This window comes from Medicago truncatula, chromosome 4 (genome assembly GCF_003473485.1).
Source record: "Medicago truncatula cultivar Jemalong A17 chromosome 4, MtrunA17r5.0-ANR, whole genome shotgun sequence".
Taxonomy (NCBI): Eukaryota; Viridiplantae; Streptophyta; class Magnoliopsida; order Fabales; family Fabaceae; genus Medicago; species Medicago truncatula.
The window spans coordinates 28,490,623-28,506,804 of record NC_053045.1 but is presented as its reverse complement, the minus strand read 5'-3'; the positions used below and the strand labels follow the sequence as shown (position 1 = coordinate 28,506,804).

Below are 16,182 nucleotides of genomic sequence, written 5' to 3'. Positions count from 1 at the left end.
TCTTCAATTTCAATCGGGTAATTGAATTTTTTTTGCAATTTTAGGGTGATTGACTACTTACCAATGCTCACATTGTGAGGCATGGTTTTTTGTTTTATAATTTGATTTGTTAAAAAATAGCATATTGTTGATAAACTATTATAGCGAATAAACTTATAATTGATGACTTGTAGGTTAGTTTATAGTTGGGAGGGGATAGGCTAATTGATTGGTATAATTAGCGGTCGAAGTAGCTTATAATTTTTTTTTTTTAAAAGGTAGTTTTATAAATATGAGACCTAATTAATATTTAATCTATTCAATAAAGTGATGAGACCTATAGAAGGAAATGGACATGCGTATCTTCTCTCCAACATTTCATTTCACTCACTCATTCTAAACGTTTCTCATCTCTTCAACATTTCTATACTTTCAATTTCAACATTTCTATAAAGGGTTTCTGTTCCATTCATTCATTCATTGGTTTTTGTTTGAACTGATTCATCATACACATTCTTCTTATCCCCCTTTGTTTTTTTTATTATGCACATAACATGTTTGTTAAAACTCCTCCTAGAGTTTCTTCAAATTCTGATTCAGAAACTTTATTTTTTAATGATATATAATTGCTACATTTGCAGAACTATTCTTGATTTCTAATTGATATTTGTTTGTTTCTACAGAAAAGCGCGAATACAACAACGCTCGCCTCTTTCTGTTACTCTGAAGGTGCGTACGAGCTCACCATTGTTATTCTTTTTCTCTGATAGTTTTTCAATTCAATTTTCACTGCTTCTTGTTTGAGTTTATGCATTTTTTTAGCCCGATGATCATGTCATTTTAGGGTTTCTGTTAATCGTTGTTTTTTTATTGTTCTTCTACAAATTTTGAACAATTTTAAGTTTGAATTTAAGTTATTATGTATTGTTTGTTATGATTTATAAGATCAATGTACATTGCATTTTCAAGTATCTCTTTGTAGTATAAACCAAAAAATGTCATTGGAACTTAGCACTTGAGTTTCTGACTTTATAAAAACATTGCCCAGCCAATTGTTACTATATACAATTTCCAATGATATTCATTTATCTATTTTCCATTGTGTTCTATTCATCAATCATTTTGTACCTATTTCGAAGATTAATTTGTTACTTTTGGAATTAAATTTTAGTGAAATTGTGTTGATCTCTTTGTTTATTGCTAATGAAATCTCGTCAATCTTGTCATAACTTTACTCTGCTGTTCAGATTAGGTCATGGCGTGCTCTGATGAAGAACACGATCGATTAAGCAATCTCCCAGACGATTTGATTTGTCATATTTTGTCTTTCCTATCAACAAAAGAGTCTTACAGAACATGTGTTCTATCCACAAGATGGGAGTCGATCTGCACCAAGATTCCCAGCCTTCGCTTTGAATTACCAGAGATTTCAGACCCTTTTCTGTCCAAATATATCAAGTCTGTTTACCAAGAATATATAAGAAAACAAAATCTTGATAGTGAGAAAGGTTGCGAACCACATGATGTTCACATGTGGGTTTCAAAGGCATTTGTAAATTTTGCTCTGCTAAGACGCACCGAAAATATAAGAAAACTAAGGCTTTATAGTGAGAAAGGCTGCCAGCCAAATGATGTACACATGTGGGTCTCAAAGGCTTTAGATCTCAAGGTCCAGGAACTTGACTTGGATTTGTTTCTCCATGAAAAAACCTTGTTGCCGCTTAGGCTTTCCACTTGTGAGTCACTTGTGGTCTTAAAATTGCGGGGCAGAATTCAACCAACACTCAATTCTTCTCTTCATGTATATTTACCGTCACTAAAGATTCTTCATCTCCGATCAACTGTGATATATTCTTTCTTTGATGATCATAGAGAGTATGATCTCAATAATTTTCTATCTGGTTGTCCACATCTGGAGGAACTTTATTTAAATGAGACCTTTCGAATAGCCATCAATACCTCTTTTCACTTCTTGAAGAGATTATACCTTTCTTTATTTGTTCCTATTTCTGTTTCTAAAATTTGTCCAGTACAAATTAATGCCCCGTCACTTGAAGTTCTTTCTATTATTGATTTTTCATTGACTCCTAGAAAATATGAGTTTGCAAACTTGTCCAATATTCATCAAGCTACTCTTTCCATTTGTCAGAGTCCGGATTTTAACAGTTTGTATACACTCTTGAAAGGACTTTCTAATGTCAAATCATTGGCTCTCGGTTCTAACACATTTCATGTAAGTTTCATAATCTCTTTTTTAATTACAAGTTCGATATTTAGTCCCATATGCAATTCTATTCTCCTTTTATAATTTTGTAATGCAGTTTCTCAGCATGGAGGACAAACTTGACAACTTACATCTTCTCACTTTTCACAGTTTATTATTTTTATCGGTTGAAATATCTGAGAGATGCAGTTGGAATATGCTCGTCAGCTTTCTGCAGAATGCTCCAAAACTTACGTATCTTGCAATTAAGGTGTGTATGATGTTTTTTTTAACTATATTTGCACAATATATTTTTAAAAGATAAAATATGATAAGCTCAAAATCTGGCACAAGAGATCAAAGACTTGGCAAAAGATACATGTAGTTTGCAAATATAACCGATAAACAAATTAATTAATTCAAAACAATAGATATCTAATCTATATTTGTGTAGATTTTCCTACCAATTTAACTTTCTTTTAAGCTGATTTACCTACAGTTTTACGTTTATTTACTTAATAATATAATTGAAACTATTTACTATATATCCAGTTGGAAAGTTGGAAAATTCTAACGATAATGTTTGGTTTACATGCAGAGAAAAATTGAAATCAATTCCCGAAGAAAGGAGGTTGGAAACTCGAGTTGGGTGGAGCCATCAGTGACTCCGACATGTCTTACAACCAGTCTCATTACATTTGAATTTAAAGGAATTCAAGACATAAAAACTGAGTTGGACTTTACGCGATATATTGTAAGTCACTCAAATAAGTTAGAGAAGGTAAAGATTTTCACACCCAGTTTAAAGAAAAGAAGAGTAGAAAAAAGCTTACGCAAGGGGTCAAAGAAATCCTCCGTACTAGTATGGGTACGAATTTACACACTTTCTTTTCTTCAACATAGAGTTTATATACTTTCTTTTCTAATGAAAAAAGTTGGCATGCTAATATTTGTTGGTATGATGTTGTGGGATGGTGATAGAACTTTCATCCTCTCATTGTTCTAGACATTAAATCCTACCATCAACACAACTTTATATCTCTTGAATTTATATATATATATATATATATATATATATATATATATATATATATATATATATATCACATTCGTGGTTGAGAATAACAATAAATAAATTATATCCTCTTAAATTTTTTAATTATATTAATTTTTTTATCAGTATACTCTATAGATTTTATCATTTATGCTTATATTCTTAAAATTAATTATTCAACATTTGTTACAGGATATTAATTCAATTTGAAGATCATTTGGATGCCTTCAAGGATTCAATCAAGACTACTCGACACTTTTAATCTAGTTATGAAAACTTATGTTGGTTTGTTGCATTCAAGAGCAAGTTAGATGTTAGATATAAAACACAAGTTAACCAGATAGATTAAAAGTGTTATGCAAAGTCAATGTTTTTACTGTTATCCAATAGGAACTATTGCTTCTAAATCAAAACTGTCCTGTGTAGGATTTGCGTGTAAATATTCAGTCTTGTTCCATACTTGTCAGAGTATACAATTTCATCTACTTTATATTGATATTGATACAGCTCTTTTTTGAGCTGTTCTTGCCCAATAAAAATATTTAAGTCATCAAAGCTTAGTGAGTGAGTTTTAAGAGAAGGCGTGTTATATTCCAATGTGAAGTTGATTGGAATTGATGCCCCTATGTGTGTGTCTGTTTATTCTACGATGAAATCAGATTGTATGCTCGAACTGCTTGTGTGGATATATTCAGACACACATTGATTGTATGCCAGAAATATTGTATTGCCAGAATTATTGTGCCAACTATGTTGTTTTGTTTATTAATTGTGATGTTTGGTCATCTTGTCTTTTCAAAAACTTCAGTCTTTCTATATGATCTAGAGAAGTTTGGTTGATGTATGGGATTTTCTATTAGTATTACCACAATCTGAGAGAGAGGGAGGGATAAAATCACATCCTACATATGATTATCATTACCAGAAATCAGGGAGTATGAACTAGTTTTCTTGCATAAAACCTAACAGAACTTATTCATTTCTAAGATAAAGGCTTCATTTTCCAAATAGTTCACATCCTAAGATTTACATGAAAAGTAAAGAGATTTTCAAAAGATTTAAGGCCTCTGTTTTTTGCTCTGATAGATTAAGGAAGTGTTTCAGATGATATAAGCTGAAAGGTGTGATTCTTTTTTATACAAAAAAATTAAAGTTGATACAACAAAATAACTTTGCTCAATAATTGGAAATGTCAAATTTAAAAGAAGTAAAGAAACAGCAGCAGTGACTCGCGAGAGAAAGTTGAAGACAATGCATACATGGAGGGATAAAGATACCCTGTAGTTTTAAAAGTAAAAGACCAATAATGATATTGAACTAGGTGGTTTTGGACATATTTATCCTAAGCTAAGGTTTTTCCCTCTCTATGATCTTAACTTGTATGTGTTACCATTATTCTCGGCAGCCTAAGAAAGACTTGCCATGGCAGTAGACACAAAAATTTGGAAGAAGCCAAATCTCAGAACTAGAAATCAATCAAGTCTTGATATGATAGCATATTCAAAAACTAGATCAAAGTATCACCAATATAATATATGATACAAGTGGTAGATATTTGTATCTCTTAACCATTTGGTTGGATGTTGTTTGTTCGATCCTTGGTCGGTGTCTATTGAGCAGTCTTATCAACATGCTAAGAGAGTAATTTTTTCATTAAGTGTTAGTACATACTACCTCCGGTCCTATTTATAAGAAAAAGTTAACTTTTTAGATTCATTCAATAATTGATGTACCTAGCCTAGAAATAGACCAAATACATCAACTATTCAATGAATCAAAAAAGTAAATTGTTTCTTATATATAGGACCGGATAGAGTATTATACAAGGGATTTGTTAGAATACACCCACTAGTTTTTATGTGGGAGTGTTTTAGCAAGCTACACCTTAGGGTGTACTCCTTCCGGTCTCAAATATAAGAAAATATTTTTATTTTAGATTCATTGAGTAGTTAATGTATCTGGTCTACATTTTAAAACATATATATTAATTATTTAATGAACCTAAAAAGAGAATCTTTTCTTATATTTGAGACCGGATGAAGTATTTAGCTATTTTTTAGTTATAACTTGCTAAAACACATCTTCTAAAAAATAAGTGGGTATATTCTAGCAAATGCCTATAGGAGTTGCTAACATACACCCACTTATTTTTTTAGAAGGAGTGTTTTAACAACATTCACCTTAAGGTGTATTTAACAACTTTTTAACTATATCTTTGCTAAAACACACCTTAATAAAAACTAGTGGGTGTATCCTAGCAAACCCCATTATATAATGATAGGACTAGTACACAAACTAACTTGCTTGAGAGAATAACTAGTTAATATTAACTTAGCGGAACCCACTTGGGTTGGTCTGAAAGTATTAACTTGGGACTTTAGAGTATGCTTCTTTCCAATGCTTCATGTTCGATTCTCCGATGTTGGGTAGGCTAATTTAACTTTTTAAAAAAAAAAATAATATTAAACTTAGCGGAAGCTGATAATATTGACCTTCAGTATAACTTATATACTACAAATAGGTCTTTTGCTAGTTACAATCATACCTCAAAACAGTGAATTAATACAAGATATAAACGAAAAATTAAATTAAAAAAATTCATTGTAACTATTTTTTCTACATCATCACCTTCTTCTAAAAGAGTAATTCTGCAGTGCACACAAAGAAATGCAAACAATACTATTTCGTGACACCAATTGCTGTTACATGTTTCCTTTTCCATTCCTCCTGCAGCAAGCTTCCGATATAACTTCATATGGCAAAACAACAACATATCATTATGATAAGGAATGAGACGATCGTTGAGGTTAGATGTTGGGTGTTGATGAGGATTGTGGTGGTTGTAAGTGGTATGGTGAAGGGAAGTAGAAAAATATTCATTAGTATTTTATTAATATATTTTTTTTTGAAGAAGCCGATAAAGAATTATATTAAGAAACCAACCCAATTAAGCACAAGATGTGCCTAAAGAGAAGAAAAACCATAAAAGTCCAAAATACAACAAATAGTGCCGAACCATGAACCACTATTACACAATGGTATATTCTATATAGAGATGGCGAAGAGTACCAACAATTAAAATTAAAATAAAAATCTAGTTTATTCGCTTTCAACCACCACCATGAATGAAGTTTAATACTTATCAAGAAGGTGATCCTGAGACGAAGCTTTGTTATTAAAAATTCTCGAATTATGTTCTTTATAAATGACCCAAAGACAAGCCATTCACTCAACCTGAAAGCAAGAACGGACTTCCTTTTTCAAAGCATGTGCACCAAAATATTGTTGCGAATGACAATCCATATATGATGGAATAAACGTAGATATACCCAACCATCGATGAAGAAGACGCCAAATGTTGCCGAAAAATTCACACTCCAAGAATAGATGATTAAATGTTTCCTCTTTCCCGCAGCCACCTGAGCACAATGCAAAATCGGATAAAATCACACCTTTACGCATTAATTTGTCCTTTGTCATAATTCTTTTGTTAATTGTTCTCCATGCAAAAAGGGACACCTTGAGAGACACTCCTTTAATCCAAATTAAATCTAAATACACGTTAATAGGGAGATTATTTGTGACCGTTAGTATATGATAAACATTCTTTACAAAATACTCTTCGACAAGGTCATGTTTCCAAATCCATTTGTCACTTATGTTATCCTGCAAAAATATACTATCAAAAAGCCTAACACACTCTATCAATTGTTCCTCCTCCCAAGCAAACAACCTCCGCCTCCACCTCCACTCCATCCCCATCAACCTCCCAACCATCCCTCTTCATATCAGCTACAGAGACATGAGGATCCACACTTAGCTCAAACAAACGATGAAATCTAAACCACAACAACCCTCCATCTATTATTAATATTAACATATATTAAATCAATTATAAATGTATTTAATTAATATAAAAATATTAAAAACTAAAATGCTTGTGTGACACCCACATCAACAATCCACATCAATTAAAAATCGACACATCATCCTTAATTTAAATGTTGGGTCTAATTTTCATGACAGAACTTTTTTATTTCTATACCAAAACAAGTAAATAACATTGAAGCATAATTCACATTTCATGGAATAATATAAAGGCTTCATTTTTCCAAATGCTTCACATAGTTCAGTCTAGGATTACATAAAATGTAAGAAGATTTCAAAAAATTTAAGGCTTTCCATTTTGTTCTGATACAACTTTAGCAGACATATAACACGTGCAATGCTAAATTAGTTCCTAGGAAGTGTGTCTGTGACACAAACACTAACACCTTCCTATTAATCCGTAAAACTCTGATTTATAATTAAGTGCTTTGACATGTAACACTATTTCAAGTGCATTCATTTTGGACAAACATTTTCATTCACAATATATATATAAGAGGGATAAGAGGATAAAAATAGAAATGTTTTATTGAAAAATGATGAAAAGTTATGAATTTAAATTTTTAAATGTTAAAATATTGTTGAATTCAATGCAAACATGCTACTTTTGATTTCCTTAATCATTGCCCTAAGAGCACTGGTTAGCAAAATCCTAAAATTTATTACTTTGTTCTGGCATACTAAACTTTTATCTTAATTTTAATACTTATTTTATTGTTTTTTGTTTTGTTTTGATATATCATTGAGGTAACATATATTTAGTTTACGGAGGAAGCCAAGAGACAAATCAGTCATTATGCACAACTTTAACAAAATTGCTCCTGCTTGTTGCTTCAACCTGTGATATAATGAGATTAATACTAATACGCTTCATTTTGAGCATTCCGAATAACTAGTAATAAAAAAAAAAAAAATATTGGGCAACCTATCGTGCAAAGTAATCTCCAAACAAAGCTTTATGAATTATTGGGTAACCTATCTCAATAAATTCACTTTCTGATGATAAGTTTGAGAATAGAGTCAAATTAGACTTACCAAATCTATGTCACGAGGAAAACCATTTCTTTGATTTTGTTGATTCTAATATTATTACCGGAACTCTTTGCCTTCAAAAACAAAAAACACTTGTATTGTGGAACCTAGCTACCCATGAATTTTAGGTCATTCCTCCCAACCTTGCCGAGTATGTATCAGCTTATCGAGAGGCTTTAAATTTAGTTCATGGATTTGATTATGACCATATTCAAGATGACATTACAATTATTATTATGCATGTACATTTTTGTCAAATAAATGGTCGAGGTCTTCTACTTCTCAATGTGTGACACGAAGATGTGCCATGGAATAAAATATCCTATGAAACTTTATGAGAGATTTATAGTGTAAGATGTAACTCTTGGAGGACACATGATTTCAATATGCCTAAATGTTGGACCGATAGTTCAAATGATCGATTGTACATGGATGGAATATGTCATTGGTGGTATGTAACTGAAGATCGGGGTGAACATTTTTTGGTGTCGTTTTACTATGCAATGAGAGTTTTTTTTACAACACATATACCCTTAGACATAACTTCGGACATATATCCCAATTTTCTTTCTAGATTTGTGACGAGACACTTGGTGGTGTTTAATGGTTCAATTGGTTCGATCTCATGGCATATATCAGAGATTACTTATCACATATCATTTTTGGATGAACTCGGCGTGCAAGAATCATAGACAAAACTCTTAGTTGTTGGATCATTTCCATACATTGAGCACAGGGGCAGATGGCTGATGGTTATTCCTCAGATTCAACATATTATGATTCAAGTTAATCAGATTCAACATACTCGAATTGATGTCCAGCGTAGGGTAAACTCCTCTTTACACCGTAGTTGTCATATCTACATGCCAGGGAGACGCTGGGTTGACACTCTCTATTGGCTTGTTACCTTGTTAGTATATACTACCTCCGTCCCTAATTATAAGACCCTTTTGAGAATTTTTTTGTCCCTTTTTATAAGACCCCTTTGCCATTTCCAACTACATTAATTATTTCTTTACATACATGCCCCTATTAATTATACATCTTTTTCTTCAATCAACAATAAATAATATGTTGAAAACATAAATCATCTCTCTCTTAAAGGATAAAATTGTAAAAACAATACTAATTACAAACATATTTAATACAAATATCCACTATCTTAATTCCCGTTATTTTTTTAAAAGGGCCCTATAATTAGGGACGGAAGTAATAATATAGATGGTCATGGTACCTCATCTTGTAACTAACCCTATTATTTCTAAAAAATCATCTCAATCTTTATTAAAATATAATAAATTATCACAAATACATTAATTCATCTCCATAGTTGCTCAAAGAAGTATCACAATGTTTGTATTCATATATACAATTGCTCCAGTGAGGTTACTCAGAATGATATGGATTAGATGTTGAGCAACGCTAGCAACATTCTCTTTTGAACACTCTCTCTAACACTCACTCTGTTATTGATTTAAATCATTGTGGATCTACACTTTGAAAATTGAACCAACACAAAGTGTGGACATACATTGATTTTATCTAATAAAAGAGTGAGTGCTAGAGAGAGTGTTGAAAAGTAAGTGTTGCTAGTAAGATTGTGATAAAATGCTTTGAGACGATCCGATTCAATTCTACATTTGATAAATTATTTTTCATAATAGGTAGCTTTTACACAATATATAAAATTGATTACTACTTTGTACTCGCATACTAAACATTTATCATAATTTTAATAAATTATAGGATTGAGGGCATCAATTGAAACCATTAGATATCCCAATTAGATTGTTTAAAAAAGAAGGTTAATTATGTTTTTGGTCCTTATAAATGTATGTCAACTTTTCGTTTTAGTTTCTCTAATTTTTTTTTCTTCAACTTTTAGCCCTTATAAAATTTACAATCACTACTTTTGGCCCTATATATTCTCAACAACTTGAAGTGGAAAGTGGCAGCATGTCCTCTTGCCTAAGCAACAACCATATATAAGAAAAGTACTATGCATTTCTAATTTAATAAATAGAGAGACAAGTTCTTCATCAAAACAAAATCTTCATGGAAGGGCATCTTTGTGGGATTTATTTATTGGAAGTTTTTCAGTGAGAGAAGAATGCTCCATATAGCGTCAGGGGAATTGATGGACATTACTATGAAATATGGACTCCGACACAGACACCTGACACAACACTGAGATATTGATGGTATTTATCAAACAAGACCATATTCTAGTAGGATACCGACAATAAAAAATTAGGTGTTTACTTGACTCAGTTTGCTTGATACATAAGTTACAGACATATGGTAAAGAATATCCCTTAATATCAAATTCTCATATGTTGAGATTTTGAAGGAGTAGTAGAGGTGTTCCAAATTATGTTTTCCCATCTAGAGTTTTATTCCAAATGATGTGGTTTTTGGAAAAAGGAAAATATCTTCTAAAGACATCACACAAAGAAGAGATGAAGGATATACTCAACATCCTAATCATATTCTATACAATTCATTTGTTCGTGTTTCTTATGTTATTGATAAACAAAATATTGCAGGGAGGAAATTTTAAATCCCCAAAAATCACATCAGTTTGCAAATATAAAGAGAATAGACTTTCAATATAAAGTTGATAAAGCAAAAATATTCATAATTAACAAATGGTTTTTTTTCTTTCTTTTTTCACACACTTTGTAATATTTGTGATATAAGTGATTCATAAACCACTTTTTATTATACAAACCACTTTTTATTATAAAATCATAAATTTCTAAGGTGACAACACTAAAACCCAATTCAAACAAGGTTTTTTTTTTTTTTTTTTTTTAAAAATGCAACATCGTAAAAAAGCATTACTTTAACACCAAGTTGTTTAGTCTTTTGGGTACTTAAATCAAAATACACTAGTTGACCATCTTTTTTTTTTTTTTTTTTTGAAGAATATATCACCGTTCTTTCCCGCTCCAATATGACGCTCAACGTAGGAAAATGGTTCAAACAACAAAGAATTTAGTACATGATTCCTTCACGCCGAACTCACCTAAAATTGATATGTGATAAATAATTTTATTTATTAAATACCATGAGATCGAAGCAATTGATCTATTAAGCAGCACCAAGTGTCTCTTCGCAAAACTAAAAAGAAAATTGGGATCCAATTTGAAGGTATGACTAAGGGTATGTTGTTGTTAAAAACACTTCATTGCTTAAGTTAAATGACACCAAAAAATTATTGGCCCGAGCCTAACCTATTATCCGTCATAGGTTTATTTTCGAGGCATAGCTTAACCTTTTTAAAGGCCTTATGGAGTCCGAAAGTCTATTTTACACTAAGATCTAACAACACATGAATTATGCTACTAAATAATGAAATCTTACGAAGGTCTAATTACATCAATATACTTACTACTAAATAACCAATCACATGAAAGCTCGAATTTATGGAAAAAAAATTAATATGTCGGCCTGTCGGACTTAATAGGCTTTTTTATAAGCCTTAGCCTGACCTATTTATATAAATAGACTTTATAAAAAGCTTGAGCCTGATATTGTTAATAAACGAGCTGAGCTGAGTTAGACTTTAAATAGGCTCGGTCGTAGACTTTAGTTGGAGGGCCTGACCTGTTACCCTTACCAAGTTGTTCATCTGTCCGGTTTTTAAAACTAATATTAGATATATTTATTTTTTTTAACCCCATTTCTCCAACATTTCAACACTTTTTCCGCACTTTCTCTTTATCTGCGTCCAATTCTTAAACAATTGTGCATTACATTCTCTGTGTAGCGCGCTCGCAACTTTGTAGGGTTTTTACTTCATTCGTTCGTACGATCATAGAGTAATTCTCTATTCTTGTTATGTGGTTCAATCAATCAATTTCTTTTGTTTCAACTCATTCATCATTCACAATCTTCACATTTTCCCTTTGTTTTTATTATGCACTTAACATGTTTGTTAAAACTCTGAATACATTCTTCAAATTCTGATTCACAAACTTGAATTTGTAATGTTATATAATTGCTACATTTGCAACACTTTTCTTCATTTCTAATTCCTATTTGTTTGTTTCTGCAGAAAACCGCAAATCCAACAACGTTCACCTATTTCCGTTACTCTGCAATCACGAGTTCAAAAGGTGCGTGTGAGCTCACCTCTGTTCTTCTTTGTTTGTTTATGCATTTTTTTAGCCCGATTGCTCATGTGATTTTCGGGGTTTCTGCTTGCTGTTCGTTATGATTTTCCGTTATAAGATTAATGTACATTGCATTTTCAAGTGTCTCGTTGTAGTATAAACCAAAAAATGTCATTGGAACATAGCAGTTGAATTTACATGCACAAAATGATATAGAAGTTTCAAGTTCCATTTTGAATTTCTGACGTAATAATAATATCATTGTGCATTCTGACTGTTTTTATCACTTGTCGCAAGTTTCCCTTGTCGAAATCATGTCTATAATTATGATTATGACATAAACTTTCCATTTTGTTGGTTGAAGGAAGCAACATTGGTTGAACTTATTTCTAGGCAACCTCAACCACACTACTAAATTTAACAGCTTCAGTAACATTTTTCATGTAACATTTGTAAAAACATTGCCCGGTCATTGCTACTATATACAGTTTTCAATTATATTCATTCCTCTATTTTCCATCATTTTCTATTTATCAATCATTTTGTACCTATTCCTAAGATTTGTTACTTCTGGAATCTAATTTTATTGAAATTGTGTTAATCTCTCTGTCAATTGCTAATGAAATCTCTTCAACCATGTCATAACTATATTCAGGTGTTCCGCTCAGGTCATGACGTGCTCTGATGAACAACATGATCGATTAAGCAATCTCTCAGACGATTTGATTTGTCATATTTTGTCTTTCCTATCAACCAAAGAGTGTTATAGAACATGTGTTCTATCCACAAGATGGGAGTCGATCTGCACCAAGATTCCTAACCTTCACTTTCAATTACCAGAGAATTCAGATCCTGTGTTATCCAAAGAAATCAAATTTGTAAATGTTGCTCTCCTAAGACGCACCGAAAATATAAGAAAACTAAGTCTTAATAGTGAGAATGGCTGTCAGCCACATGATGTACGCATGTGGGTTTCAAAGGCATTAGATCTCAAGGTCCAGGAACTTGAGTTGGATCTGTTTCTCCATGAAAAAATCTTATTGCCGCTTAGGCTTTCCACATGTGAGTCACTCGTGGTCTTAAAATTGCAGGGCAGAATTCAACCAAAACTCAATTCTTCTTTTCATGTATATTTACCGTCACTAAAGATTCTTCATCTCCGTGAAACTGTGGCGTATTCTATCTTTGATGATCGTACAGAGTATGCTCTCAATAATTTTCTATCTGGTTGTCCACATTTGGAGGAACTTAATTTAGCTGGGACCTTTGCATTACCGATCAACACCTCTTTTTACTTATTGAAGAGATTATTCCTTTGTTTATATATACCTACTTCTGTTGTTAAGTGTTTTCCACTACAAATTAATGCCCCGTCACTTGAAGTTCTTTATCTTGTTGATTTTTCATTGGCTCCTAGAAAATATGACTTTACAAATTTGTCCAATCTTGATGAAGCTGCTATTTTCATTTGTAATCCTGCGGATTTTAACAATTTGTATACAGTACTGAAGGGACTTTCTAAAGTCGAATCATTGGCTCTCGGTTCTAACACTTTTCATGTAAGTTTCATAAATATTTTTCTTTTTTAATTACAAGTTTCATATTTAGTCACCCATATGCAATTCTCTTCTCATTTTATCATCTTTGTTATGCAGTTTCTCGGCATGGAGGCCAAACTTGACAACTTACATCTTCTCACTTTTCACAATTTATTATTTTTATCGGTTGAAATATATGAGAATTGCAGTTGGAATATGCTCGTCAGCTTTCTACACAATGCACCAAAACTTAAGCATCTTGCAGTTGGGGTGTGTATGATTTTTTAACTATATTTGCACAATTTTTTTTTTAAAGGATAAAATAATATAAGCTCAAAACCTGGCACAAGAAGAGCAAAGACCTAGCAAAAGATGCATAGAGTTTGCAAATAAAACCGATCAACAAATTAATTAATTCAATACAATCTATATGTGATCTATATTTGTGCAGATTGTCCTTCCAATTTAACCTTCTTTCAAACTATTTTACTTACATTTTATCTTATATGCTATCATTTGGAAAATTCTAATGATAATTTTTGGTTTACATGCAGAGAAAAATTGAAATCAATTCCCGAAGAAAGGAGGTTGGAAACTCGAGTTGGGTGGAGCCATTGATATCTCCGGCATGTCTTACTAACAGTCTCATTTCATTTGAATTTGTTGGAATTCAAAACATAAAAACTGAGTTGGACTTTACACGATATATTGTAAGTCACTCAAGTAAGCTAGAGAAGGTAAAGATTTTCACACCCACTTCAAAGAAAAGAAGAGTAGAAAAAAGTTTACGCAAGGGGTCAAAGAAATCCTCCGTACTAGTATGGGTACGAATTTTACACACTTTCTTTTCTTCCATACAGAGTCTATATACTTTCTGTTTTAATGAAAAAGGTTGGTATGTTAATATTTGTTGGCATGATGTTGTGGGGTGGTGATAGAACTTTCATCCTTTCTTACTCTTACAGACATTAACTCCGACCATCAACACAACTTTATATCTCTTGAATTTATATATATACTATTACATTTGTGGTTGAGAATAAGATTGTTTTTCTTAAAATAAGTAAATTATATCCTCTTAAAATTTTTAAATATATTAATTTTTTTTATCCGTATACTTTAATGATTTTATCATTTATATTTATAATCTTAAAATTAATTATTCAATATTGGTCACAGGATATTAATTCAGTTGAAGATCAGTTGGATGCCTTCAAGGATATTAAAGATCTCTTTTCTGAGCTGTTCTTGCACAATAAATAAATTTAAGTCATCAAAGCTTAGTGAGTGAGTTTTAACTTATAATGTGCATATCCATAGTGAAGGAGTGTTATATTGCAATGTGAAGTTGATTGGAATTGATGCCCCTATGAGTGTGTCTGTTTATTCTACGATGAAATCAAATTGTATGCTCGAACTGCTTGTGATAAGATATTTTCAGGCACAATAATGAATGTTTGTGTTGTGTGTGCTTTAGCATATCTAAATATTGCTTTTTGTTCAGTTTTGGTGTTTGGTCATCGTGTCTTTTCAAAAACTTCAGTCTTTCTATATGATCTAGAGAAGTTTGATTGATGTATGAGATTTTCTATCAGTATTACCACAATCTGAGAGAGAGGGGGGGGACAAAATCAGGGAGTGTGAACTAATTTTCCTGCATAAAACCTGACAGAACTTTTGCATTTCTAAGATAAAGGCTTCATTTTCCAAATAGTTCACATCCTAAGATTTACATGAAAAGTAAAGACATTTCAAAAGTTTTAAAGTGTATCTTTGACACACATTACACATGGAATGTGAAAAAGATTTGACCAAATCTCAAATTACCTACTATAATTTTGTTTTTATTATCTATTTTATGTTATGTGGGGATGAGGAGTGGACAACAGTAAGACTCATAGGCACACACACTCAGACTTAGCAATCAGAATGGTTACTTATTAGTGCCTGAAAATCATGAGGGTGTAAAGAATGGCACTTTTACACGTATAAGTTCTTTATTTGACATAAGTGTTACATATTTGTATCTCTTAACCATTTGGTTGGATGTTGTTTTTTCGATCCTTGGTCGGTGTCTATTGAGGAGTCTTATCAACCAACCTGCTAAGAGAGTGATTTTTCCAATCAGTGTTAGTACATATTATAGAATGATAGGACTACTACACACAGTTTACAAACTAACTTGCTAGAGTTACATATCTACTACTCTCTCTGTTTCAAAATGTGTCGCTTTAGCCAATTGCACACATATTAAGGAATTGAATAAAGTAGTTAAATGTCATAGCAATTTTACCAAATTATCCTAATCAACTATTGGTTTGATTTTCATTAAAGAAAAAATAATACTTTGGAAGTAGTGTAACATAGTAT

At 31.8% G+C, this 16,182-nt stretch overlaps 2 protein-coding genes across 2 annotated transcripts; both read left to right on the top strand.

Annotated features, from left to right (window-relative positions):
* The first annotated feature begins 301 nt into the window (after window positions 1-301).
* On the top strand, window positions 302-3,909 carry LOC25492329 (F-box/LRR-repeat protein At4g14103). Its single transcript, XM_024781327.2, has 6 exons — window positions 302-435; window positions 663-708; window positions 1,227-2,212; window positions 2,301-2,453; window positions 2,781-3,050; window positions 3,429-3,909. The coding sequence occupies exons 3-6, from the start codon at window positions 1,235-1,237 to the stop codon at window positions 3,444-3,446; spliced, it is 1,419 nt and encodes a 472-aa protein (XP_024637095.1). The 5' UTR covers window positions 302-435; window positions 663-708; window positions 1,227-1,234; the 3' UTR covers window positions 3,447-3,909.
* A 7,922-nt stretch (window positions 3,910-11,831) lies between these two features.
* On the top strand, window positions 11,832-15,291 carry LOC25492328 (F-box protein At4g22280). The gene is made up of 6 exons (XM_013600424.3): window positions 11,832-11,980; window positions 12,217-12,277; window positions 12,930-13,833; window positions 13,930-14,082; window positions 14,367-14,636; window positions 14,992-15,291. The coding sequence occupies exons 3-6, from the start codon at window positions 12,946-12,948 to the stop codon at window positions 15,073-15,075; spliced, it is 1,395 nt and encodes a 464-aa protein (XP_013455878.1). The 5' UTR covers window positions 11,832-11,980; window positions 12,217-12,277; window positions 12,930-12,945; the 3' UTR covers window positions 15,076-15,291.
* Window positions 15,292-16,182: the final 891 nt, after the last annotated feature.